This window comes from Mustela lutreola, chromosome 7, assembly GCF_030435805.1.
Source record: "Mustela lutreola isolate mMusLut2 chromosome 7, mMusLut2.pri, whole genome shotgun sequence".
Classification (NCBI taxonomy): Eukaryota; Metazoa; Chordata; class Mammalia; order Carnivora; family Mustelidae; genus Mustela; species Mustela lutreola.
Window position 1 is genome coordinate 32,101,604 of NC_081296.1, and position 27,704 is coordinate 32,129,307.

Sequence of the window (27,704 nt, forward strand, 5' to 3'; positions counted from 1 at the left end):
TCAAGTTCACGGACTTTTTAAAGAAAGATTTTTATTTATTTATTTATTTTTTATGAGACAGAGAGCACAAGAGAGAGAATAAGAGCGGGAAGATGCAGAGGGGGAAGCAGACTCCCTGCTGAGCAGGGAGCCTGATGCCGGTCTCAATCCCAGGACTCTGAGATCAGATCACGACCTGAGCTGAAAGCAGATGTGTAACCAACTGAGCAATCCAGGCTGCCCTAAGTTCACTGACTTTTATGTCATCTTCAATATGCTGCTTAATTCATACAGTAAATTTTTTATTTAATATCTTTGTCAGTTTTAGAATTTGTATATGGTTCTTTTAAATAGTTTCAATGTCTCTGCTCAACTTACTCTTGGTTTTTCATTACAGAACATTACGTTTTTTCCCTTTCCACTCTTAAGCATAACCATTTAAGCTGCTTTAAAATCCTTGTGTGCTAAATCCAGGATTAAATCCTCTTGGGGTCATTCCACATTGATCATTTTTTTCTCTTAAGTGTGGGTCTGTTTTTTTCCAGTTTCTTTTACATTTAATATTTTGAATTAATTCCTGGATATTTCAGTGTTATATTGAAGAGACTGGATTCTATTAAACTTAGAGTATCACTTTCTTTTTAGCTAATTAACTTGACCAAAGGAAAACTCCAAACTCTGTCTTTGGTGCAGTAGGCAACAGCTGACATTGTCAGGTGGTTCCTCTACCTTAGTTGGGCTGACAGGATTATGCTCTAGGAATGTATAATTCAGGGGTAAGTGTTGATAGTGTAGAGTTCACATACATCCATTACATCAAGTTTGGGGCTCCTTTGTAGCTCTTTTTCTTTCTAGGATTTTACACTGCATTTTTCAGTTGCATTATTTTGATAGCTCTAGACTCTTTTAGGTTCTTGAAACCCGTAAGACCAACCCATAAGCTTTAGTCACCTCACAGCTCTGACTCAAAGCTTTTTAACTAAAAAGGCATTCCCTTCTTCCAAGTGGCAACTCCCTCCAGTTTCTTCCTGTTTGTTCACTCTCTAGGGCCTTCAAGAAGTTACTTCTCTTTTACATGGTGTCCAGAGCTAATAGCTATTACCTGATTAACAAACACTGGCAGGAGAATTTCGTTTGACTCCAGGGGTTTCCTTTTGTATTGCTTCTCTCATCTCAAAGAGATGTTTGGAATTAGGAGAGGGGACTGTGTGTGATGAGCCAAAAGTTTAGGTTGGATGGAAATAATATATATATTTTTTCCAACTATGAACCTTCAATGCCATGGAAAAATTAAACATATATTTATTGAGGGGAAGCAGTATAAGGGAAGGAAGCTTTCAGGAAGATTTATTTAAGTCATTTGTTGTCTTGGGGTAGCTGTGCACACCAGTGCTTGACAAGACTTCAAAAGATCCCTACGGCATCTTATTTGGGAATCCCTGATTCATGTCCCTGAAAGGAAATGAATTGTGTATGTCCCCAAGAGGAAAATGAGTTGTATGACTTAAAATTATACCCTCTTTGCATATAAAAATTATGCTCTTTATCTGATCAAAGGCAAAACACTGAAAGTGAAATTGTCAGTTTTTTCATCATTAATCAAATAAATCCAAGATAGTGTGATGTTTAAATATAATGACAATGATATGCAGGACAGGCAGCACAAAAGCAATTTTTGTGAAAAAATATATGACCCTCTAAATCCTTCTTCACTAAATTTTCTCATATTCAACAGCCAACCAGCTGCAGTTAAGTCATTTATTACATTCAAAGATAAAATACACATCTGATAGGATCTCATCACTTCTACAATCAGTCGCACCAAATGAGATCAATTGGTGTATGTATATGTGTATGTGTGTGTGTATACACATATAATTTGAACTCAGTAGAAAACCTAAAATCAATATAAACACTTCTTGAATTCAGTAGAGATTTTGAACTTTCATGCTAAATTTCTTTTTTATCTGCCTGGTATTTTGAAGATTGGTTTTAGATGCTGCTTGTATCTTTATATCTGATGTTAATATCATTACTACAATATACAAAGCAATTAGAAGGATTTTTTAAAAGATTTTATTTATCTGAGGGAGAGATAGCGAGAGAGAGCATGAGGTAGTGGCAGGGAGAAGGAGAAGAAACCTCCTCACCCACCAGAGAACATGATGTGGGGCTTGATCCCAGGACCCCAGGACCATGCCCTGAGCCAAAGGGAGATGCTTAACCAACTGAGCCACCCAGTTACCCCAGAAGGATTTTGATTTTCTTAATACATCATGTTTATATACAGTTGTCCAAGGGCTAGAAAACTGCAGAAATTTCACCTTTCTTCAGCTTATATGGTTTCAGCACAGGGCAAAATAATTTTAAGAGAAGAAATGTTATTTAAGTTTTTTTTTCTTACTTATCTTTCATCTTTTTTGATTTACTAAAAATAGCTGCTTGGCCAAGTAGTTCACTTATACCATGGGCATCTAAGCATGATGCAGAGGCTAAATGTGATAGTATAATGAGTTTCAAATTACCCAATCTAACAGTTCTCTGCTATTAGGAGACAAAGGAATGCAAATAGGTGTCATTATTCTAATGAGCCACATGCTCTGGCTTCTCTAATGCAGAACTGAATTAACAGACATTTCTGTTATTGCTATCTCTACTCTCAAGAATTGAAACAAATGTTGAAATTAGCCCTACTTTACAGAGGGATGTTTTCTAGTCCATAAGGAAATCCCGAGAAGATAATGGCATGGCTTATATTTGGAAGTGAATAAAAAATCAAGACTTTTATAAAAGAAAAAAAAACTTAATTTTTTTTGTTCATTTTATTTGCGGAATGATGCATTAAATAGTAGATTAAGTCATGAGACAACATCTGGATTCATGAAAATATATGCTAAATTAGATACAGATGCCTCTTTGGTAAACATCCAGTGGAGAGAATTTCACAAAATCAGGGTAAATCTCCCTGTAGTGAGCTATTAGTTCATTCAAACATGTGGAATTATGACACTATTAGCTGCATTCATCATTCCCAGCATGTAACGACTCAGCATGAGTGTGGGTGATGTAGAACACAGATTTCAGAGTATCTAATGAGGGTACGATAGTCTGTGAGGTCTTGAAGCACATTGAAGTTCTGTCTGTGTTGTGTCTGAGTTTAGATGCACTAGTAAGCCTTGGTTACAGATACACTGGCTGTGTTCTTCCTTCTGCTGGGTGCAGTTAAGAATTACAGAAGCATGAGTAGTGCTCTGCTCCCAGTGAACTGAAGGACAATTGTATAATAAGATTAAATACCATTGTACAGCTTAAAGCCAGCTGGAATTCAGACAGGGAAACTCATCATGGGGATGACACTTTAACCTGGAAGGATATGAGTAGAAGGCATAACCAAGATAAGGGCAAAGCACAAAGGACTAGGGGTTGATTAGTGGAGGGGATGAACACCTCCTCTGGGGAAATGACGGGATGGCCTTAATGACTCAAATGTGAAAGTATGAAAATAGTAGTCAGACTGGGAGACGTTTGTGGAGCAAGGGGAGAATGTGCCGGACTCACTATTAGGGAGGTGACACCCAGAGCTAGGAATTAGCCTGAAGCAATAGAAATGCGGAGAGTTGAGAGCAGGGTGATGGCCAGATGTGACAAGTGGATATGAAGGATCAAGGATGACATTACAATTTTAGGACATTGTAACACAGGAAATCTATTTTCTGTGAGGACATTGAAAGTAATTAGAAGAGACTACCAGTTTTAAGGTTTAGAAAAGCTGGTTGGTTTATGAGATAGTGGGAAACTACATGAAGGGATTTTTTCCTGTTACCTCTAGCCTTCTGCTCTGCTTCTCACTCCTTTCCAAAAGAAGAGGGTCTTTTCTGCTGGGTGGCTGATAGTCCTTAGTCCCTCTTTCCTGATTTGTTCCCATTTAAATCCAAGAACATGGAGAGTGCAGTTTTTTGACTCTCTTTCTGTCAGACCAGTCAAGCCATTGACTGTAATTTTACGGACTGGACTGTGGAGTGGTTATGGGCCATTTGGCTGGCAAATCTCAACCTTCCTCTGGAATTTTTTTGGTAATAGGGCAGAAGTATTATCTGTCCATCTCCACCTGTAGATAGCTGTCCTTATGTCTCAGTTGATTCTAGGCAAGGAAAAAAGCCTGGCAAAGCCCCTCTTTTAACTTTTACCTGGTGACTCGAAAGCAGGGATACTGGGTATCTAGTAGGTTGTTAGAGATAATGTATGTGCATACATTCATATCTTACAAAGTTTGTAATCTAGATTGCAATCGGTAGGTCAGGTGTTGACTTGGACCTCAGCTCAGAATACTGAGGTTTAGGGAGGTTAAGGATCCTGCAGAAGGTCCCCCAGGTGAAGGGTAATGAGATTTTCTGAGGCAGTTATTCTGTTCATTCCCATCTTCCATTTCAGAGAAGAGAGGAAGGCTGAGGACATGGCTGTCAGAGAAGTTAAATTCTGTATGTCTAGATTGCCAAATTCTGCTTTTTGGGTACAGCCAAATCAATATTTCTTCTATCATCATAGGCAATGAATGCACAGAGTAAAACAATTTCCTACCTGGTTATTGGCAGTTCCTGGGTTCCCAGGTGCCCCCATGTAGCCTGGCAGATAAGGCTAAGCACATTAGGTTTGCTTCACACATTGGGTTTCCTTTTGATTGACAGAAAGTGAATTCAGGTAGAAAGATCTTTTCATAGAGCTGAATCTGACACACACCAAGAATCCTTCCCACTATATGGGTACATTCCTAATATTTATTAAGCACCTACTTTGTCGGGCATATGTTAAATATTTGACATTGATGAATATACTTTGTCCTCACAGTACCCCTAGGAGATAAGAGTTATTTCCCCCAATCTACAGATGGGAAAATAGAGGCTTAAAGTTCATGCTGGTTGTTGAAGTTCAGAGTTGTGTCACCATATTTCTCTCACAGTTTGGCAAACACTCATTGCTTTTGAAAGACCTTGTAAATAAGGATTAATCATGACATCACTACCTCCTCATCAGTATTTGTAAAGCTAGACCTTAGGAAAACAGAAAGTGTCAACCCAGGAGAAGGAGCCACTCAGGCAACTATGATGAATTCCCCAGTCAGTTAAGAGTGAAAATATTTCAGACCTTCCTGCCTTGCTCTGCTGATATATGGTCAACAGGAGGTGAGCACTGTGTTTCTGGAGCTCTAAATCATGACAGATGATAACAGAACAAACCTGATTGCCTCATTTGCTGTTGTGTCTGGCTAAGAGATTGAATGCCACACAGCTGACACAAAGAGAAGAAGTGAGTGCTACTAAATACCCAAGATGAAATGCACAGGACTGATCATTTATTCCACCCTTAGTTCAAGGAAGAGAGCAGAACTCACCAGTGCTGCACTGTCATGCCAGAGATCATACTGCCTCTTGTTGTTGTTACTGTTAATGCAATTAACGTTATCAATACCACATTTGATACTTACTAACAATTTGAAAAGTAAGATGATGTGAATTATTAGTATGTATTGTGACACTCATATATCACTTTGTGATTTTAAGTAACTTTTAAATTTTAAGTAAATTTTAAATAAAATTTAATTTTAAATGATTTTTATTTTTATTTTAAGTAAATTTTAAATTTTAAGTAATTTTTTAAAGTTTTAAGTAAATTTTAAGTAACTTTTATCTGGTTACAATTATTATTGTGTTCTTATAAGATAACTATTATAGACCCCTCACCCTCCCCACATACACACCAACAATGGAGAAAGAGGTTTGTGTGTCCAGCAAGTCTGCAGGTATCAAAACCAGCCTTGTCCCCAGCCACTGATCCCTGCAGCACAGACCTCCCTGGTCAACATGCTTAGCCTCAGGGTCCAAGGAGAGCCATCTGTAACTGTGTGCCATCTCCAATCTCCCCACAGAAATTGATGTCCAGCACTGCAGTTAGGAGAGCAGATGGGGTGGGGTCTGTGCCTTCCATAGGCCTGCTCCAGTCTCCACACCTACCTCCATGGCTCCACTACCCCAGGACTCACATCTGCATCCTCACTTCCTCACTCAGCCTCCCTCCAGGCCACCAGAGGGGACTTGTTCCCCCTAGACCTCTGTCACTTTCCAGAATGCTCCATGTGTCCTGATGTCCTTTCTCTTCTGACTCTCATATGTTCTATACTTCCTTTCCCTTCTCTCTTGAGCAGATCAGGCACCAAGTAGACAACTCCAGGAGGGAAATCCACGAGGGAAACATTGTTTCCTGTTTTCCGCACTCTTTGTAGATACCATCTGTGTTCCTAGATGTTCTTAACTCTCAGAACTGACCCTGATGACTCTGACCTGTTACCCTGGGGTTTGAACTTGCTTATGAGCTTCTGGATTCACATTTTCCAACCTACTCATACCTCCAAGGGTTGGGGGTAGGGGGTGGGGAGACCCTTCTCTTGACCAGAGCTAAGATTCACAACTCCCTTGAGGATTGGGAGATAGAATGAAGAGGTATTAATGGGACATCTGCAGCCCTCCTCTCTGGAAATATAGCCACGGGGGGTGGGGGGGTGGGGGGGGGAAGACAGCTTCCCAGTATGAGACAGATGAGCTGGGGATAAGATATAGGGCAGGTGTAAGGACAATAGAAATGGAAGCTGCCTGAGTCACTCTGGGGACAGTAAGAAGCCAAGGGATCCTATCTCATCACCGTCTACTGTCTGCTTGAATCCAGCAGGGCAAGAATCCAGCCTTGGCAAGAATCCAGCAGGGTGCTCTGTTCAAGTCCATGTCTGAGTGCCATAGCTCTTAATATTCAGGGTCCTATAGCATTTACATAGTAGGAAGGAGATAAAATCTCACTGTTAATTTATATGGAACTCAGGGCATCTTCACAGTCTTGGCATATGCCCAGTGTCTATGACTAGACATTTGGAAACCAGCTTGCTAAGGGACAGGGCATCATCAGCCCCTATATACATTCTCAGTGCCCAGAGCCACCCATCTCCTCAGCAGAGAAGAGAAATTACAGCAGAAGCACTTGTGTCAGGGGAACTCCAAAGCTGCCATGTGAAAAATACACTTCTATATTACTTAAAACTTAAAAATAGAAGGTCATGTTAAAAACAAAACAAAAGAATACCACTCAACATATACCTGCAATGTGAGTTAAGTCTAGATCCATTTTTCATCAGTTGCTTTAACAGACTATTTACTTCCATTTCATATCATTTATATACAGATAAATCTCGGAATTATATCAATAATTCTCATGGTTCTACCCCAACCTTGCTTAGCAACTTTCTGACAAGTTGGCCTATCATTAGACCTTTGCTCAGGGATAAGGAGCACTGGTTATTGGAAAAGACTAAGTATCACATATCTACGGGGAGAAAATCTAGCAAAAGATAGAGAATAGTATACTTTATTGAAAAATATTTCCTTTTAGGTACTCTTTTAGGTACTTCCCATCTTATCAATAGTGATGCTGTCAGCTAGGAATGTTGGGCACTTGCCTGGCCATATTATTCGTAGTGAGCGGAGCCAGTGCCCTGGTGGGATCAACCCTGTGTTTCTCGTGATGATTGCAAGATGCACCTCAGCAACAACCATTAGGGAACTTTGAAAAAAACATGTATTATTCACCTGCATGCCCGGGACCACAGGTAGAGAAAGGGAAAGAGAGAGCACAGACCTAGGGTCTTTTTATTGGGGACTAGGTTGGGGTGATAAGGGTTTGGCAGCTTCACTCTTTATTACTGCCAAATTTAAAACATAAGAGCAAGAATTAGGGCACAGGAAAGGAAAAGTGGGTGACTCCAGTGGCCAGCTATCTAGGTCACCCGAGGCTTTCTAAAAGGGGAACCTCATGGGTGGGGCGGCCTTGCTCTTTATTTAGTTGTGTAGCTGGCAGTGTGATCAAGAGGGATGTCTTTGAAGGGACTGCCTCCAAAATCAAAAGCTTAACATCAGGTGCTTGTAGGGGCTCCTGGGTGGCTCAGTCATTAAGCATCTGCTCAGGGTCCTGGGACTGAGCCCAGCATTGGGCTCCCCGCTCAGCAGGAAGCCTGTTTCTCCCTTTTCCACTCCCCCTGCTTGTGTTCTTTCTCTTGCTGTCTCTCTCTTATCAAATAAATAGATAAAATCTTTTTAAAAATCAGGTGCTTATATTACAATCAAAAAAGCTTATTGTCAGTCACTTTCACTACGGAGACCTAAATATGTGGAGAGATACTTCATGTCCATGATGAAAAAGATATGATTCCAGAAGATGTCATGTCTTCCCTGGTATAATCTATAATAATACATATCCTGTTTAGTTCCAATATAAATCTCATCCGAGTATGTTTAGGAAAGTTGATTCCGACATGCTTCTGGGTGAGCATAGGACCAAGAATAGCTGGGGCCTCCTGAAGAAGAAAAGATGGGACCTGACCCTTCCAGCTCTTGGCATCTTCCGAACAGGACAGGAAAAGGGAGCAGAGCAGAAGATCCAGCAGAGAGAAGACCCCTGGATGACAGAAACCTCACTTGGTGGAGCAAAATCTGCAGATGAGCAGGTTGGAGGGATGGCTTGAATGAAGTCAGTGGCAACACAGAAAACCACATGGAGAAAATGCCATTGGATACCTTAAATACAATCAACTCCTGGTGATTAAGGCCCTAAGGGTGAAGGACAATGCATTAAAACTTTGATTATGCACATGTAATATATAGTGTGACCTCAGAACAGGGAGAGCCTCTGAAATAAGATGCGGAGAGATGAAAAGATGGATAAATTAGACTAAAATTAATGTTTTTCCAAAAAAGAAAATAAAAGCCAATGATACAGTGAAATAGCCACAAATGTGAAGATCTGTGTAACATAGAACAAAATGTATCAGAATATATAAAGGAAACATGAATCAAATGAATAATAACATGAATATGTAAAGCAGAATATGAAAAATAATTTCACAAAGAAAACATAGCAAAGCCGGGGGGGGAAAAAAAGTGTGTGTGTGGCAGGGGGAAGCTTCATTTAATGACTTCTGGCCGGGAAGTAAAACTACAAAGCAAACAATGCAGTGATTATCATAAAATTCATTTACCACCTTGTAGGGAGGAGGGGAGCTTACAGTGAGTCATGCACAGAGGGTCTTGAAGCTTCTGGGGCTTTCCTCTGTATTAAGCTCAGTGTATCACCATACATGCTGATTTCATTATTTTTGAACTGTTATAGGTACTGTACTGCACATAAATGAAGAATAAAGGTAGTGATCTACATTAGCAAAGAAACATCTGCACTTTTTAGTAGAACTCTTGGTCATTCCAGAGACCATTCTCCTGGCTTCTATCTGTTAAGATCTCTGATCTAAGTGGATAGTTTTGCTGGTTCAGCCTAACAGCTGCAGGGGTCCTTCACGGTGCAGTGAGCTAGCTCCTCCTGGTGGAAAATTGCAGGGCATGCTGTCCTACTTAGGGAGGCCTACCCTGCCAGTCGCAGCAGCAGACCTCTCTGCAGCTCTTTCCTCATCTCCTGAGACATCTACGGATTCTTCACCTGGGAGGGTGCATTGTTCCCTTCACCCTAGAGTGAGAGTCGTTCTCTGTTTACGTAGCTGGGAGCAAAGCATACAGCTTTGTTCAAAAGGTGTCAGAGTGGTTGGGTGTGGCATCTGTTCATACTCATGGACTTGATGATGGGACAAGTGTGTTGGTTTACTTCTAGACACCTCAAGAGACAGCTGGAACAAATAAGCCCGTCAGTTCCTGGAAGCCAGCTGCTCTTGCTGAGGTGGCCAGATTCTACTAGGTCCTGGGGCCACTCCTGAGCCATCAACTGAAGCCGGTGATACAGGCCGCCCAGACAGGACATTCCCCGTGCCCTCCCACTGCAGTGCCTGCTGTTCCAGTGGCTTTGCTGTTCTCCCCTCAGCTTCTCAGACTCCAGACCCTGCAGCACCCTAGGAAGGCATGCCCCACCCTTTCTTTTTCTCCACCAGCACCCCTCAGGTGATCTCACCAGCCTGTGCTTCAGCTGACATCCGTATCCTGGTGATGGGAGAAGTCACTTCCATCCGGGACAATTCCCATGATCTAACTTGTACAACTGTCCACTCAGCATCCCCAAGGAAAGCCCTCAAAGGCCTCAACTCTGACATGTAGGCACCTGCATTCCTCCTCTTTCACTGGATGCCATGTCCTTCCAGAATCTCTGCCATCCTCCCACATGCAAATGACCTGTCCAGACGCCCAGACTGGCCACCTTCTCCCTCTCCCAGCTCACATGATTTGTTAGCACCTGGACGACCCTTTCCTTTAACATGGATCCCAAATTTCTCCTCTTTGTACCCTTGCCCACCACTATCATCTTCCACCTAGATTATTTTAATATTGTCATAGGCAGTCTCCCATTTGTCTGGTTCCCACTTCTGTTCTATTCTCCCATCTCAGCCAGATGGATCCTTTTATTTTTTTTTTAATCTCTAGATAAATTAACAAGTTTATTCACTAAATGTTCATCAAGTTTTATGGAAAGTATAAAAATTTTATGAAAGTTATAAATTGTTCATTATTTTCTATTAAGGAATGTAAGAAAAAATTCTAGAAATAAATATACATTCAGATGCCATCCAACTGACTCTAGTTAAGCATAATGAAGAGTATAAAATTTATGACAAAGTTAACCAAAATCATCATGAATTCCACATCCCTCAATATTTGATATTTTCAAGGACAAAAGTAAAATAAAAATGTCTATAATATGAGATGTCTTTATTTCTTAATTTCTCTTTCTGCTGCTTCACTGTTGGATATAGAGATGCCACAGATTTCTGTACATTGATTTTGTATCCCGTGACTTTACTGAATTCAAATTATCAGCCCTAGCAGTTTTTTGGTGGAGTCTTTCAGATATTCTATATAGAGTATCATGTCTTGTATATAGAGTATACAAGTTTTACTCCTTCCTTGCTGCTTTGGAGGTCTTGTATTTCTTTTTGTTGTCTGATTGCTGTAGCTAGGACTTTCAACACTACATTAAATAACAGTGGTTCATTACAGTTCTTCTTTCACCTTATGCTTAAAATTAAATAAAAATTATATTGTTAGAACCTACAGTTTAAAGTTATAGAATCTTAGTAACATTTGGCTCAACTAATTAGCTAAGCCAGATGGATCCTTTTAAAGCATGTTAGAATATGTCTGTGTCTTCTGACTAGCTCAGAGCAAAAGTCAAAGGCCGAAAAATGGTCTTGAGGCACTGTTTTTTAAAAAGATTTTATTTATTTATTTTCCAGAGAGAGAGAGAGAGAGAGAGAACATAAGCAGGGGAGAGTGGCAGGCAGAGGAAGAAGCAGGCTCCCTGCTGAGCAGGGAGCCCAATGCCGGACCCAGTCCCAGGACCCTGGATCATGACCTGAGCCAAAGGCAGACCAATTGAGCCACGCAGGTGGCCCAAAGCACTGTTTTATCTGGTCTTTTCCTCCGCCCCCTGCCTGGCTTTTCTCCAGGTATTGCAGCAGGACCTTTGCAGCATCCATTCCTCGGATGCTCTTCCTCCTGACAGCCACGTGGCCAGCTCCTGCACACTTCTTGGGTCTCCTAAATTAGGCCTTCGCAGACAACGCCATTTAAAATTATGCCTCCTCCCTTTTCATAGCTTGTAGTTTTCTATAGCATTAACAAACCTGTTACATGTTTTATGTGTATTTGTCTCCCTCTTCCCTTCTCTGTTCCTCATCTACCTGTCCTAGTTTTCTATTGCTCTATGACAAGTTATCACACACTTCGCAGTTTAAAGCCATACATATGTAACTAATCTTATCACGATAATTGTTTCACAATTCATACATATATCAAATCTTTACATTGTATACCTCGAGCTTACATACTGCTCCATGTCATTCATATCTCAATAAAGCTTGGGAAAAGAAAAAAAAAAGAAAATAATATCTTTATTTTCTTAAGAGTTCTATAAGCCAGAATGTAGTGTGTTTGCTGGGTCCCACTGGCCAGACTTATAGTGTTGGCAGGACTGCGTTTCTTTCTGGGGGTGAATCTACGTCTAGCTTCATTCAGGTTGTTGGCAGGGTGCAGTTCTGTATGGCTATAGGTTTGAAGTCCCTGTTTCCTGCCAGCTGTGGTGTGTTTTCTGCCGCGGGTGGTCATTCTCACCCTTTAGAAGCTGGTCACATTCCATGTCCCCTTCCTCCATCTTCAAAGCCAACATTGATGGTCAAGTACTTTCTTCATGCTTCAGATTTCTCTGAGCTGGGTCTCTGACTGGCTCCAGCTGGAGAAAGTTCTCTGTTTTTGAGGGCTCAAGTGATTATACTGGGTGTACTGGAATAATCCAGGATAATCTTCTGATTTAAAGGCCTCTAGCCTTAACTCCATCTGTACAGTGCCATATACCATATAAGGTAACATTCATAGACATGATACCAGGGGGAGGAAGTCTTACCTACCATGTCACGCTCCCACCAGAATAGCATTGGACAACGGGACGATAAGTACCAGTTGCAAAGTGGAGTCTTTATCATAACTAATGCTCTCAGGTGCTGCTCATGTGCTCAATGCATTAGTGCATTATGGAGCTTGTATCGTGACAGCAGGAACCCCAAGAAGTAGCTGCTGTTACTGCCCCCATTTTACAGATGGAAAAGATGAGGCACAGAGCTGAGGTGACTTTCCCAAGACCACAGAGCTGGGAAAGCCCCCAGCACTGTGGTCTCAGCCCATGCAATACTGTACCCTACAGAGAAAATACATGCTAGGAAGCACCAGGCACTTATTGCTGACCACCCAGATCTTTAGGAATGAAAAGGATCTAAACAGTGGTGACATCTGCCCTGGTCTGACCACCAGGACCTTTAACTTTGACCTTCCACTCATCTCTCTTGCTACATTTATAAACATCTTTGGTTGTGCAGGCTGAAAATATTTCCTTTCATTTATACCACCTTCTGCTCACCCCCATACAGATGCATATCCTAATTCTGAAGTTGTCTATGTCTGGACTAATGGCACCACTAAGTCAGTGGTGGTGGCAGAAGATGGCTCCAGGCTGAACCAGTACCACTTGATGGGGCAGACGGTGGGCACCGAGAACATCAGCACCAGCACAGGTGAGACCAAGTGCATGTAGAATGACAAACCCTGGGAGAACTTGGTGCTCCTGTGGTATGTTGGTGGGGAGGATTCCCCTCAGGCTCACTTCAGTTCTACTTAGCAATCTGGGGCATGGCTGTTGCTGTGCAGTGCTGGCCACAAGGACCCCTCCAATTCAGGTCCCAGTTCCTGCAGTGGCCTACAAAGGCACCAGCTGCAGTGACTGGCAGTACTGAGAGCCATGGGAGGTGTAATCTCAGGTGTGTTTGCCTTCATGTGTGCACACCCCTGTGATTGCATGTTCTGCCTGGAGGATGCACGAACCTGCTTATATAACAGAGCTCCTGCTTCAAGCACTGAGACACAGAGGCAGTAGTAGTCTCTGCAGGAAAGGTAGACAGCTTCCTGCAGGTACTCCTGTTTACCTGCTCCCCTCCTGTTCTGAACATTTCTAAGATTTCCCAGGGGTTGAATTTTGCACAACAGCATCATAGAAACAGCTGAGGCCTCACCAAGAAGGAAGGGGCTCTCACTCTCACATGCATAGGGCTGGGCTGAGTACCACAGGCCCAGTACAACCTGACTTCACCTAACACAAAATGGGTGAGGTGTCCAAAAGGACAGAGGGCGTTCTACTTTCTGCACTTGAAAGGTGTGTCCCCGGTTGACTCCTGGCCACAGGGGGCCCTGTTTTAGCAATCAGGAGGCTTGGCTGTTGCAGAAGAGGAGATTCCACGGCCTCAGAGAGTCTCTAATGCAGAGAAGAAAAGTATAGGCTGGATGGAGTGGGCCCTGTAGCAGGGATGAGTTGCAAGCCCCAGAAGGTACCCTGGTCAGCATCACTCTTTCTCAGCATTGCCAAACCTCAGAGCTGGCAGGAAGTGCATGCTACTTCTACATACAGACTCCCAGATCCTACCCACTGGCCTTATTGCTGGACATCCCAGGGAGAGAGAAGAGAGCCTGGCAGGACTGAGAGGGTGGTAGCCTAATTTTGTGGGAATAAGTGAAAAGGTGGTGTAGCAGATGTGTAGGGTAAAGAATTGCCATGTTAATAGAGGATGCTACAGTCCAGAATTGTTTCATATAGTTCTTTAAAAATGTATAAATGGAGTTTATGCCTCTATTTCTGTTCTAAAAAGATGGTCTTTTTAAAAAACATTATTTGGGGGCACCTAGATGGCTCATGGGTTAAAGCCTCTGCCTTCGGCTCAGGTCATGATCCCAGGGTCCTGGGATCGAGCCCCACATCGGGCTCTCTGCTCTGTGGGGAGCCTGCTTCCTCCTCTCTCTCTCTCTCTGCCTGCCTCTCTGCCTACTTGTAATCTCTGTTAAATAAATAAATAAAGTCTTTAAAAAAAAATAAAAAAAAATAAAAAATAAAAAACATTATTTGATATTGCTACTTTCAACTCAAAAATGAAACAAATTGGTGGGGTGAAGGGATGAGCAAAATGGGTGAAGGCGAGTGGAAAATACGGACTTGCTAGTAAAGAATGAGTAAGTCACAGGAATAAAAGGCACAGCATAAGGAGTATAATCAATGATACTGTTTAGGGATGTATTGGGACAGATGGTAGCTACATTTGTGGCAAATACAGAATAATGCATAAACTTGTTGAATCACTATGTTGCACATCCAAAACTAGTGTCACATTGTGTGTCAACTATACTCAAATTAAAACAAAACAAAACAGAATGAGAACAACAACAATAAAAGCATTATAAGCAAGAGAGTAATCTCAAACCCTACTGCAAAGAAATAGAATGGCATTTCCCCTCTTTTCAGATGTCAAGGAGAGGCAAAGTTGGATCATTATAAAGATCCAGTCCTTGCTCTTAAACATATCTCATCCTCCGTCTCTTTGTTGCTGCTTCTTTCTGCTGTAATGGAGCCCACTCGGCCATTCTCCTCTGCTCTGACCTGTCTTGGAACTATGGGGACAGTGTGGCCTGCCTCTGTTGGCATGTCGCAGGCACTCCTAAGGATTTTGATCTTCTTTTCTGCAAGGGGGCAGATTTTGCTGCATGTGATTTTAATAGTTCCCTCTGCCTATGACATCTGGCACGCCGTGAGAAAAGGCATGTAGGGACACATCCACAGCTGGCCATGCTGAGCTCTGGGCTCCGATTCCAAAAGCAAGCATCGGAGCTTGTTATCTGGCTCAGTTGTCCCAGTGCTCCACATGGGTCTCCAGCAGACCACCCCCCAGATAGCCAGCTCCCACTGCGTCTGCTTTAGGGGAGGCCTCAAGCCCTTCTCCCCACTTTGCAGTTCCACCCAGCCACGCCATCTACTCCTTGTAATTCAGCAAAAGAACTCTTGTCCTCAGATCAGCTTAATTCTGCTTCTGCTTCTCAAAGCAGCCTTCTCATCTCCCCATAAGCAGTCCCAGAGATGAACGGTGCAGAACAGGAAATACTCAATAATATTGTAATAATGTTATATGGTGACCAATGATGGCTACACTTATCATGGTGAACGTTGAGTAATGTACAGAATTGTCAAATCAATATGTTGTACACCTGAAACTTATATAACATTGTACATGAACTATACTTGAATAAAACAAACAAACAAACAAAAACATCCTAGCCCTGGAGATTCTCCAGTTGTCAGCCATTCACACACCCCCCGACCACAGCCCGTCTCAGCTCCTTACCAGTTCACCATCAAGGCAGCATCATTCTCAGCAATGAACGGAAGGTCCCCGCTGGCCTCCCACACTGCCAGGCAGATCCAGAGAAGTCCCTGGGGCATTGTCAAGGAAATGCCCCAATCTCCCTGGTAGGCGGCAGGAAGGGGGGGCTGCCAAGACCCGTGGCCGCCTCCAGCTGCAGTTGCTCACCCTCCACCCAGGTCTGGCAGGGAGCACGGAGCAGGGGGGTGGTCACCCTTAGCTTCTTCCAGCCTTCCCTGGCTGGGAAATAGGAAGAAAATTTCTCCACCTGCAACAGGGCTCTGTGATGTCCTGAGTTATATCTGGAGAGGCTAAATCCTGAAATCCTGATGGCAGTAGCGGTGAGTGGCACAGATTGTGACCAGGGATTAGGAAAACACACAAATCTGATTTTCCCCAGGAAAAACATCCACCAGTAAAGGCTCTTCAGAAGATGAGGCTCAGAAGACTGACTTATAATTAAGAAATCCCTGTATCCTCCATTCTTTCATTTACTCCAACAATATAAACGAATAGTTTTCTAAGGGGGAGATGGAGAGAAGGACCACCTCTGGTCCAGGAGCAGGAAGGACAGGCAAGACTCTAGGACAGGTGACTGTCCTGCATTAATTTGCTTATTTGCAGGGGAATACACAGTCATGACGGCTCATTTCCATCTGAAGAGGAAGATCGGTTACTTTGTCATCCAGACCTACCTTCCCTGCATAATGACCGTGATCTTGTCACAGGTGTCCTTTTGGCTGAACAGAGAATCGGTCCCTGCCAGGACAGTGTTTGGTGAGTGTCTCTAAGCCTGCACTGGTGTCTTGGGACTGCTTCTGACTATCCCCAAACAACAAAATCCTCTAAACTCCTAGTGATTACTGTCTGTTCTGTGACCTGGAAAACAAATAGACCTATTAGTTAAGAATCCAGTGTTAGGGAGGACATGTATTGCATGGAGCACTGGGTGTTTTATGCAGACAATGAATCATGGAAAACTACATCAAAAACTAGTGATGTACTGTGTGGTGACTAACATAAAACAATTAAAAAAAAAAAGAGAGAATTCAATGTTAAGGATTAGGAGTTAGGATGGCTCTCTAACAAGAGTTTAGGAAATGATGCAAGATCTATTTGATCATTGTTTCCATTTTGAAAAGCCTTTGCTGGTAGCCTTTTTTTTTTTTTAAGGATGGAAACTGCCGGCACTCTGTCTTATGTGATATTTTGCTACAGTATTTTCATACTTCTCCCAAAGTACTACTTTGTTATCAGGCAGTTTTCTTTGAAGCGTGCATGCCACTTTAAAATGAACTCCCAAGGGCATTCAATCCATCATATCTTATATGGTAATAATAAATCACATATCTATATATCATATACACCATCATATTTATGGGGTATATGATTTGAATATGTGGACATTTGCATATTACATAATGCATATATATATTATACATAGATATTCACATAGACTTATTTGCAGATACACATATATATGATAAGAATCTAGAACAACATCATTTGACATCCCTAAGACTTGTGTTAGGTATAGCAAAATCTAGTTCAGGAGGTACCTTGGCAGAGCAGGCATAGTTAAGCATTTAACTCTTACCTTGAAGCTCTGCTTCCTCACATCTGAGTTGCGATACTAAAAGTAGTTTTGCAGGTCACTTGTGATAATGGATGCTGACATATTTCTAAACCTTAAGGTACACTTCATGCCTCAGCTCTTAACTACTGCGAAGAAGGAAGCCATGACCTGCATTTTATGCTACCACTACCTAGTCTGTAGGAAGTCTAAGAGCCCAGGGAGTTTCTAAGTGATGGCCCAGGAGTATTCCTGTCAGACTATTTCTCTACCTACGTGGCCAGCTACACTTGCTTCAGAAATGTTTCAAAAGGGTATGGAGGTTCATGACCAGGCAGTGCTTCCCCAGTAGTTTAGGGGAATATTAGTAGGTGGGTAGGAAAAAAAAATAGTTTGGAGAATGCTGGATATTAGTTTCTGTTTCTTCTGGGAGATTCCCAAAGCACTTTGGGATGTTCAAGGACCCAAGAAGTTCAAGAAGCCTATTTCAAGGTCATGCACAGAACCCTCTCCCCCAGCACAATGATTAAGTGGGTTTTTAAGAAAAATCAAAGTTGCCTACTGATTTTTCACTATGCATTAATTCCACTCATGGTACCATGCTCGGGGAGTACATATAAATACCTTTGAAGGATGACATTGGATGCAAACTCAGCTGCTCTGACCACCAGTGACATGACATACTTGGTGCTCTGATTTCCTAGGGCTCCATAACAAAGTGCCATGCCCTGAGGGGTTTAAACAATGGAAATTACTTGTTTCAATTCTAGAGGCTACAAGCCCCAAATCAAGAGGTCAACAAAGCTGGTTCCTTCTGAGGGCTGTGAAGAAAGGGTCTGTTCCAGGGTTAGGGTTAGGACAGGCAATTCCAGTGTTCGCACCCTATGTGCATGTCTGTGGTACCAGTCATATTGGATCAGGGGCTGCCCTAACAATCTCATTTTAACTTGTGTTTGCAAGTAAGATTACATTCTGAAATTCTGGAGATTAGGATTTTAACGTATGAATTTGGGGGAACATAATTCAACCCATAACAAGTGCATTGTGCCCACACGCCCACACAAAACTGTGGTAAGGAGGAAGGCATCGCACATGTGGCAGCTGCGTGGGCTGTAAAGGGTCCTGCAGACCTGGATCTGAATACAGGTTCTCATTTGCCAGCTAGTGAAATGGGGTACATTGCTAAGTATTTTTAAATCTTTAAGCCCGTTGCCTGTGAATTGGGATAATAAGATTGTGGCTTAGATCAGTCTGGCACTGAGTGGATACTAGATAGATGGCTCATAATCAGCCAGTCCTCAATGTCCCCCCTCCAGCAGTCTGGCCTTGCTGCATGGTCATTGCAGAGTTTCCACAGAAGCTAACGCAGACAGGCACAGGCACCTCACACAAGGGCTTTGAGGGGACTTTGTTCCCTCTTGGGTAGAGTGAAGTGCTGAGATCCAGATCCAGATTCAGACATGGTTCTTCTCTTGAACTTGGCTCCTCGAAGTTTTCTGGAAGTAAGCCCTCAAAGTTGGGTTAATCCATGTAGAAGCAAGTCTGTCTCTAGTTTGCCTTGAGCCCAGTACCCACAGGGTACATAGCACATTTTATTGAAACTCTTCACTAGATGCCATGTGAATGTCATTGCCTGTTATCTATTGGGTATTGCCCCTTTGCCACAGAGGGGTATGACCTATTTAACACATCATTGTTGGACATGAGCTATCTGCTGGGCTTGGTTCAGGATAATAGGAACACAACATATGTATATATATCAGACCCAAGCCCCACCTTCCTCAGTTTATATTCTAGAGGAAGGAGCCAATCAATAAGATAAATCAAATAAGCAATATTATAAATGCTATGAGTTTGTTAAATGTTAGGAAATCAGGAGAGAGGGAGAAGTTCCATCTGGGGTTAAAAGTAACCAGTTCCTTTCCTATGTTCATCTGTCACAGTCAAGGGTGTTACCCTGGGGTTTGGGTGCCGATATTGATTCTTGTTTCCATTCTCCTTGCCTGACCTCCCGTCACTAACAACCACAGGGGTGACCACAGTGCTGACCATGACGACCCTCAGCATCAGTGCTCGGAACTCTCTGCCCAAAGTGGCTTACGCAACAGCCATGGACTGGTTCATAGCTGTGTGCTACGCTTTTGTGTTCTCTGCGCTGATCGAGTTTGCTACCGTCAACTATTTCACAAAGAGAGGCTGGGCCTGGGATGGCAAAAAGGCCTCAGAAGCCGCCAAGGTCAAGGTAAATTTTCACCCTTCATTTTCCTTTTTTCCAGAGAAAATGTGCCTGATTTAAAATAGCAAATATAAGACAAGTGCTTCTCCTCCCTGTCTCCCATCCCTCCAGTGAAAAAATGACCTCCTGCTTTATGTTCAAGGTCCCTATCAAGTCTTACTGCAACAGGTCCTGTTTCAACTTTGTTTTGAATCATCGGCTTCGATCAAGCAAGAGGTCTCATGCCATGTGAATGGCTTGGACTTGCATAGATTTTATTGCATATATATTATTTTTGCTAAAGTATCTCCTGTCTGTTCAGTCATTACTTGTCCAGTTTTGAATTATACATCTTCTCTTCACTCTTTTGTCACTTCAAAGCAGTAGATCATCTGCAGGGTAGCTTTAAGGAATGAGGGGAGCGTGCCCCCTACTAGAAGCCTCAAAAGACACTTTGTTCCACTGAGGAGATGATTTGGTTCACTTAAACAATGCACAGTAATTGTGGAAAGCATTACTCTGTTCAAAGCAATTCAATATTGGGTATTTAGAAGGTGATCGGTGCCTAAATCTAAGGAATTGTTGAAGAAAACAGGTCACACAGAATTCCAAGCTGCTGAACCATGTCCTTGGTGAGATGAGAATAACATATATGGAACAGAAAATAAAATGGCACATGATAAACTGTGAATTATACCATGCATTAAACAAATAGGCAAAGCTTTTCCCCTGAGACAAGAGCAGGCCAAAGTTAACAGGGTAGACCTGAAGTAAAAATCTGTCCTTGAAAATCAAAGATCTGTCCATGAGAACTCAGCATGAAGGGAGTCCTGCAAGGTATTCTAGAAGACAGGAGTTGTATGGCCTGACCTCCCAACCAGGGCCACAAACCAGGAAGGGCAACCCAAGACACTTTTTACTGAGAACACAGCTGTGTCTCACTGATGGCCTCCTACTTGCTTTTTGCATTTAACACAGCTATTTCCTTCCTCCCCCTCACGACTCCCCTCCCATGCCAGAGTTTCAGTCTGGAAAAACCCATTTCCAAGTCCAGCTTTCCTATCTGGCCATGTTGGATCCATGCTGTGGATCCTCTCAGGGGAGAAGGGACAGCAGGGAGGGCCTTGACAAGCAGCAACCCCAGGAGTGGGTGTTTTGGGGGTTGGAGACCAAGTGAGGGAGTAAGAGTGAGATGACCATAATGGATGATTGATGGTGACCTGGGAAAACATTTGTAGAGGCAGACTAGGGATTCTTGACCAAAGCATCTGGACTTGATGATGAAAATAAAAGGAGCCATGGAGGAGGTTTGCAGGGGGAGGAACATGAATGGAATTGGGAGGGAGGGCTTCCCAACACCCAGCACTATGTTGCCGGAAGTTAAATGATTGCTAAGGGCTGGGTCTTGGTGGCTATGTGACAGTGGACTGGAGACAGCGAAGTCTGAGTAGGAAATCAGGTGAGAGTCTATTACAGGAATTGAGGCCTCAGGCTCATATCTTAGAGTTTAAGAGAAAGGGATGGGTGGAGAGCCCCAAAGTGTCATGTAGGCTCACCATCCTTGTCAGCCACCACTTTCACACTTGGCTCCACTGTTGTTACTCCTTGCCATAGACCCATATCTGAAGGGAGAGGGAGAGATGATGTTAACATAGATTGCCTAGTCCTAGATTAGCACTGATCTTTTAGAATAAGCAGTACACTTCAGTGTCTTGTGCAATTTCAAGACTACATGTTGTCCTCCAGAAGGCTGTGGTGCTGGGGATCCTACCATTTAGGACTGAAAGGGGTTGTGCAGCTGAAGCATCAGGACATCTGAAGGCATTCAGGCAGGGAAGTCACACATGAATTAGTGGTTAGTACACATTAATTAGTAAACATAGTATTAGCCTATCGAATAAACTGACTTTTACTTAGAAGTAGAGAGCTTGAAAAATAGTCTAGGTTCACCATTGTCACATGTTGGGATCTCCAGAGGCAAACATCAGCTAAGGGTTTGGGGTGAAACACAATTTTTAAGGGTGAACATCAGTGAAAGAACAGACCTTATTTGGAGCAACATTCAGTAGAGGAAGAAGTTGAAGTCTACCCTGAAGGAGTTGGGAGTTGAAGGATGTCTCCCACCCACTCTGCCCGCAGTTGGGCAGCAAGTCATCCTGGAAAGCAGACTGGGGAACATCTCTGGGAATGCTACAGCCATTGTGACTGCTGAATCCTGGGCTGCTGCTCATCTCCCCAAGTAAAACATGCATTACCAGGACAGATTAGTGTCTTCTAAAATATCTGTTCTTTTCTTGGCCCCACCAAGAAATGGGAGCCATTCAAGGTAGTAAATTCATAGTTGTTTCTTCTTGCACACATGATCATTGGTATATGGAAGAGCTGTAGTATTTCTGAAGAGTGGCCCAGAGGGTCCCTACTCTGGCCCAGGACTGTTGTAGCCTACCTCACCATGTTACCATGTGGTCACCATGCTTTTTGTATCTGTTTACAAATTTATTCTACCTCCCTTTTCACTTGCTTCCATTTTCTCCTTGTTCCATGTGTTTCCTTTCTACTTGTTATCTTTTCCATAGTTTTAATGGTTGATAGATTTTTTTTAATTTACTCTCCCATGTTTTCACAATTAAATTTTACCTAATTGTGCTATATTAATGGAACAGAAATTTTGCAATGTTTTATTATGTACATTTGCAAACTGACAGCAATGTTTAAAGAATCTTACAATGAAAATCTATTACAAACATTTTACTATGCTTGTGTCACTACCGTCTATTTGTCCATCATCTATCTATCCATGCATTCACTCATCTTTGATCCATCTTGCATTCTTATCCACTTCGAAGTAAATTTTAAAGGACAATACATTTCCCAGTAAATATATTTATATACATGTAAATTTATGTATGTCATTAACTAGAGTTCAGAATTTATTTACAGTTTGATTCTTTCAAAGAAAAATTTGCATAGTGTAAAATACACAGATATTAAGGATACATTTGCTGCATTTTGATGAACATGTTCACCTGTGTAATGCAAATCCCTTTCAAGATAGAGAACTTCACTAGTACTCCAGAAAGTTCACCATGCCACTTCCCAATCAACAGACGCCTTTCCAGTTTCTACCTCAACAAAGACAACTACCGTTCTGATTATTTTTTACCATGAATTATTTTGTCTGTTGTAGAAGTTTTTATTTCCCATTTTATTTTCTTTTCAGTGTTCCAGCATTCATTGTTAATGCACCACACCTAGTGCTCCATGCAATACTTGCCTTCCATAATACCACCACCAAGCTCACACAACACCCCACCTTCTCCCCTCCCCTCAGTTTGTTTCTCAGAGTCCACAGTCTCTCATGGTTTGTCTCCCCTTCTGATTTCTCCATCTCACTTCTCCTCTCCATCTCCCAGTGTCCTCTGTGTTATTCCTTATGCTCCGCAAGTAAGTGAAACCATATGATAATTGACTCTCTCATATATAGTATATATGGACTATATCTTCTTTATCCATTCATCCATTGAAGGGCATCTTGGTTCTTTCCACAGTTTGGCAACTATGGCCATTGCTGCTATGAACATTGGGGTACAGGTGGCCCTTCTTTTCACTACATCAGTATCTTTGGGATAAATACCCTGTAGTGCAATTTCAGGGTCATAAGGTAGCTCTATTTTCAATTTCTTTTTTTTTTTTTTTTTTTTTAAAGATTTTATTTATTTATTTGACAGAGAGAGATCACAGTAGGAGAGAGGAAGGGAAGAGATCACACAGAGAGAGGAAGGGAAGCAGGCCCCCTGCTGAGCAGAGAGCCCGATGCGGGACTCGATCCCAGGACCCTGAGATCATGACCTAAGCTGAAGGCAGCGGCTTAACCCACTGAGCCACCCAGGCGCCCCTATTTTCAATTTCTTAAGGAATCTCCACACTGTTTTCCAAAGAGGCTGCACCAACTTGCATTCCCGCCAACAGCGTAAGAGGGTTCCTCTTTCTCCACATCCTCTCCAACACACATTATTTACTCTCCTGTTAATTTTGGCCATTCTAACTAGTGTAAGGCCATTCTAACTGGCCATTCGAACTGGTGTTATCTCAATGTGGTTTTGATTTGAATCTTCCTGATCCCCAATGATGATGAACATTTTTTCATGTGCCTATTAGCCATTTGTATGTCTTCTTTGGAGAAGTATCTGTTCATGTCTTCTGTCTATTTTTTGATGTGATTATCTGTTTTGTTTGTGTTGGGTTTCAGGAGTTCTTTATAGATCTTAGATATCAGCCCATTGTCTGTAGTGTCATTTGCTAATATCTTCTCCCTTTCTGTGGGTTGCCTCTTTGTTTTTTTGACTGTTTCCTTTGCTGTGCAGAAGCTTTTGATCTCGATAAAGTCCCAAAAGTTCATTTTTGCTTTTGTTTCCTTTGCCTATGGAAACATATGTTGAAAAAAAGAAGTTGCTGTGGCCAATGTTGAAGAGGCTACTGCCTATTTTATCCTCTAGGATCTTGATAGATTCCTGCCTCACATTGAGGTCTTTTATCCATTTCGAGCTTATCTTTGTGTATGGTATAAGAGAATGGTCAAGGTTCATTCTACACATAGCTGACCAGTTTTCCCAGCACCATTTATTGAAAAGAGTGTCTTTTATTCCAATGTATATTTTTTCCTGCTTTGTCGAAGATTATTTGACCATAGAGTTGTGGGTCCATATCTGGGCTCTCTACTCTGTTCCACTGGTCTATGTGTCTGTTTTTGTGCCAGTACCATGCTGTCTTGGTGATCACAGCTTTGTAGAAAAGCTTGAAATCAAGCAATGTGATGCTCTCTCAGTTTTGTTTTTTTCAACATTTCCTTGCCAATTTGGGGTCTTTTCTGGTTCCATACAAACTTTAGGATTGTTTGTTCCAGCTCTTTGAATAATGCTGGTGGAATTTTGATCAGGATGGCATTGAAGGTATAGATTGCTCTAGGCAGTATAGACATTTTAACAATGTTTATTCTTCTGATCCTTGAGCATGGAATGGTTTTCCAACTTTTTGTGTCTTCTTCAGTATCTTTAATGAGTCTTCTGTAGTTCCTTGAGTACAGATCCTTTACCTTTTTGGTTAGATTTATTCCCAAGTATCTTATGGTTATTGGTGCCATAGTAAATGGAATCAGTTCTCTAAGTTCTCTTTCTATATTTTCATTGATAGTGTATAAGAAAGCAACTGATTTCTATTATAGAATTCTTTAGTCAAAACTGGCCACATGGGGTTGTAGGCTTAGAAGTCTGTGGAGAACTGCCTTTCTCAGAGCTAAGTTGATATTTCTCTCTCTCTCTCTTTTGAGAGATTAACTCTTCAGTTGCCTGCAAATGTCATGCCCTTACAATCTTATTATATTTTCCAGAAAAAGGAGCGGGAACTCATATTAAACAAGTCAACAAATGCTTATACCACTGGGAAAATGACTCACCCCCCCAACATCCCAAAGGAACAGACCCCAGCAGGGACCTCAAATGCATCTTCAGCCTCAGTAAAGCCTTCTGAAGAGAAGACTTCTGAAAACAAAAAGACTTACAACAGCATCAGCAAGATTGACAAAATGTCCCGAATTGTATTCCCGGTTTTGTTTGGCACTTTCAACTTAGTTTACTGGGCAACATATTTGAATAGGGAACCGGTGATTAAAGGGGCTGCCTCTCCAAAATAACCCACCACACTCCCAAACTCCAAGAGAGCCATACTTCCAGCAGAATGGTACCAAGGAGAGGTTGAGCTCAGAGGGAATTTCCATATTCGGGCACTATCTTTCAGGAAATTTTTGCATGTTTAATAATATGTACAAATAATATTGCCTTGATGTTTCTATATATAATGTCAGATGTTTCAAAGATGTCACATTGATAAATAAAGCAAACAACTTTCTAGGAAAACAGGAGATAATGGCTCTGACACTCAGATACTCAGTATCTTACACTGATAGTTTACAAACAAGATAAGTATATTTTTAACTGTTCCAAGTGTTACCTAACAATGTTTTTTATACTTCAAATGTCATTTCATACAAATTTTCCCAGCAAATAAATATTTTAGGAAATGCTCCATGATTATTACTTGACCAACTCTCTTGCAAGAAACAAAGATCACAAAGAGCACATTTTTCATTAAAAAGGAAACTGTGGGCATTTATGTACAAAACTAATTGCCTTTGATAATTCTTACTGTTCTGAAATTAGAAAGTACTGCATGATCTTACATTAAGAAATAGATTAGGCAAATATTTATGCAGAGAAATTTAATAACAGAAATATATGGTATGTTAGACTAACAGATAAATTATTTCCCCAAGGAAAAATTTAACTGCTTTAAAAATCTTTTTTTTTTTTTTTTGAAAAGAAACATTTCTCTCACCCCACCCACCTCCCTATCCAACTGAATACTGATCAGAGAAAGAAAAGGAAGTGTTAAAACAAAAAGTGATGTGATGACAGTCTTGGCATTTGGCCCATGCATTCACTGGCTGAAACATTGACCACCTCTCTTGGCAGCCAGCGTGTAGTGCTTCAGTGGTGAGAAATTGTAATTGAGTTATTTTCCATTTTATTTCCTTGTACTTATTTCATGATTGACTTACTGCTCTGTAGCTTTTGTATATGAACCTTAAATGTTCATTAAAAAATAAAAAATGAACCAATCTTGTGGATAAATGTCATTTTTTGAAAAAAGAAATCCTTATTTTGGTGGGCTCGTTTCCTAAAGATGCCATAGAGAAAACCAATCATGAAACTGCTTTGAAAACAAAAATAAAAACAAAAAAACCTCTTGGTTGTTCATGTCTGTTTCAATTTAATTCTCTGGAGTAGGGTAGTAAAAAGAAAGCAATTTCAAAAAGGGTTAATGAGTAAAACCTGAAGTTCATTGCCATGACCTATGTCACATGCATCCTATCTGTGGGTGTTGCACAGTGGGTTCTTTCCATGGGCAAAGTAACTGCTCAGTCCTTGCTCCTACCATTTGATCTTCATGAACAGTGATGCAAAGTACTGCATTTGGACAATCTACTTTCTGTTGAAGGAAGTATCTGGGAATGACAGGTATAAAATAAACACTTCCTGCCTCCTCTGTGACTCAGTTGGAATTATAAAAGGGGAATTATGATGGTTAGCAAACAGTATCAAAATTAGGCCTGTCTAAATGGACTACATAATGGTACGCAATTCTTTAATACCAATTTACTTCACTGTATTTGGTAGACACAGCCATAGCCATGGCTGTGGACACACACATAGGCAGATATTCAGCAATGTCTTTCATCCTGAATAACCATGTACATGCCCCCAACATCCATTCATTGAGGACTCCACGTATTTATCCTGGAAAGACTTTTCATGGGATTTAGTTACCATATTTGAGTAGTAGGAGAGATCATTTTGTTCTTTAAAAAGAAGCATGCCCATTTTTCACTATCTCTGCCTGGTTTCAGGATATCACACATAGAAAGGTAAAGGTCAACAAAAAGGTGCTCTTAAATCTTCAAGCAAGAAGCATTTCTTGGTTATACATGGTACTATATTTGTAGAATTAATATGTGTGTTTTTCCTATGTCACAACACAAAATCTGCCATAACAAAAGGCAAACCCAGCTCAGTATGAAGCTTCTGTTTTATCAATTGTTTAGTTATAGTCTGCCTATACAGTCCTCACAGTTCAGCATTGCACTGTAGTTTGGAGAAAAATATACTCTAATTTAGTTTTAGATGGCTATACATATAGACACCTTAAAGGTCTAATGGAAAATTATGTCTTCCACATCAAGTTGCAATAATTTTCTTGACAAGTTCTAGCCTCTGTTACAGAGAATCCTAGGAGCTCTGTTGGGTGAATTCCAGTTTGAAGGTATGCCTATTGCATTTACATTCTGCTTAGTCTGAAAAAGGATTAATATTTAGTGAAAAAGATCACATTAGTTTTCTGCTCTCTGATTTTGTATGGTAGATATTTCAGTTTGTTATTTTTAATGAGGACATAATAAAGAATCACCTTGGGAAGAATGATAACAAGGCAAGAAATAAAATTTTTTTGGAAATAATTATAAATTACAGTGTCCTACTTTTAGAATGAAGGTATGTATTTCAATGTATTTTTTTGACATTACCATAAATAGAATATTCTAATAAGTGAAAAATTAGTATTACTTTTGT

At 41.4% G+C, this 27,704-nt stretch overlaps 1 protein-coding gene across 2 annotated transcripts in view; it reads left to right on the top strand.

The window, feature by feature from the left end:
- GABRA5 (gamma-aminobutyric acid type A receptor subunit alpha5) overlaps positions 1-26,191 on the top strand; it is an 83,497-nt gene extending 57,306 nt beyond the window's left edge. For both annotated transcript variants that reach the window (XM_059180243.1, XM_059180242.1), the window contains exons 8-11: positions 12,929-13,072; positions 16,361-16,513; positions 19,340-19,551; positions 24,911-26,191. In XM_059180243.1, coding sequence (XP_059036226.1) covers positions 12,929-13,072; positions 16,361-16,513; positions 19,340-19,551; positions 24,911-25,213 — 812 coding nt within the window. In that variant the 3' untranslated portion in view covers positions 25,214-26,191. The remainder of the gene's footprint in view (positions 1-12,928; positions 13,073-16,360; positions 16,514-19,339; positions 19,552-24,910) is intronic.
- Positions 26,192-27,704: the final 1,513 nt, after the last annotated feature.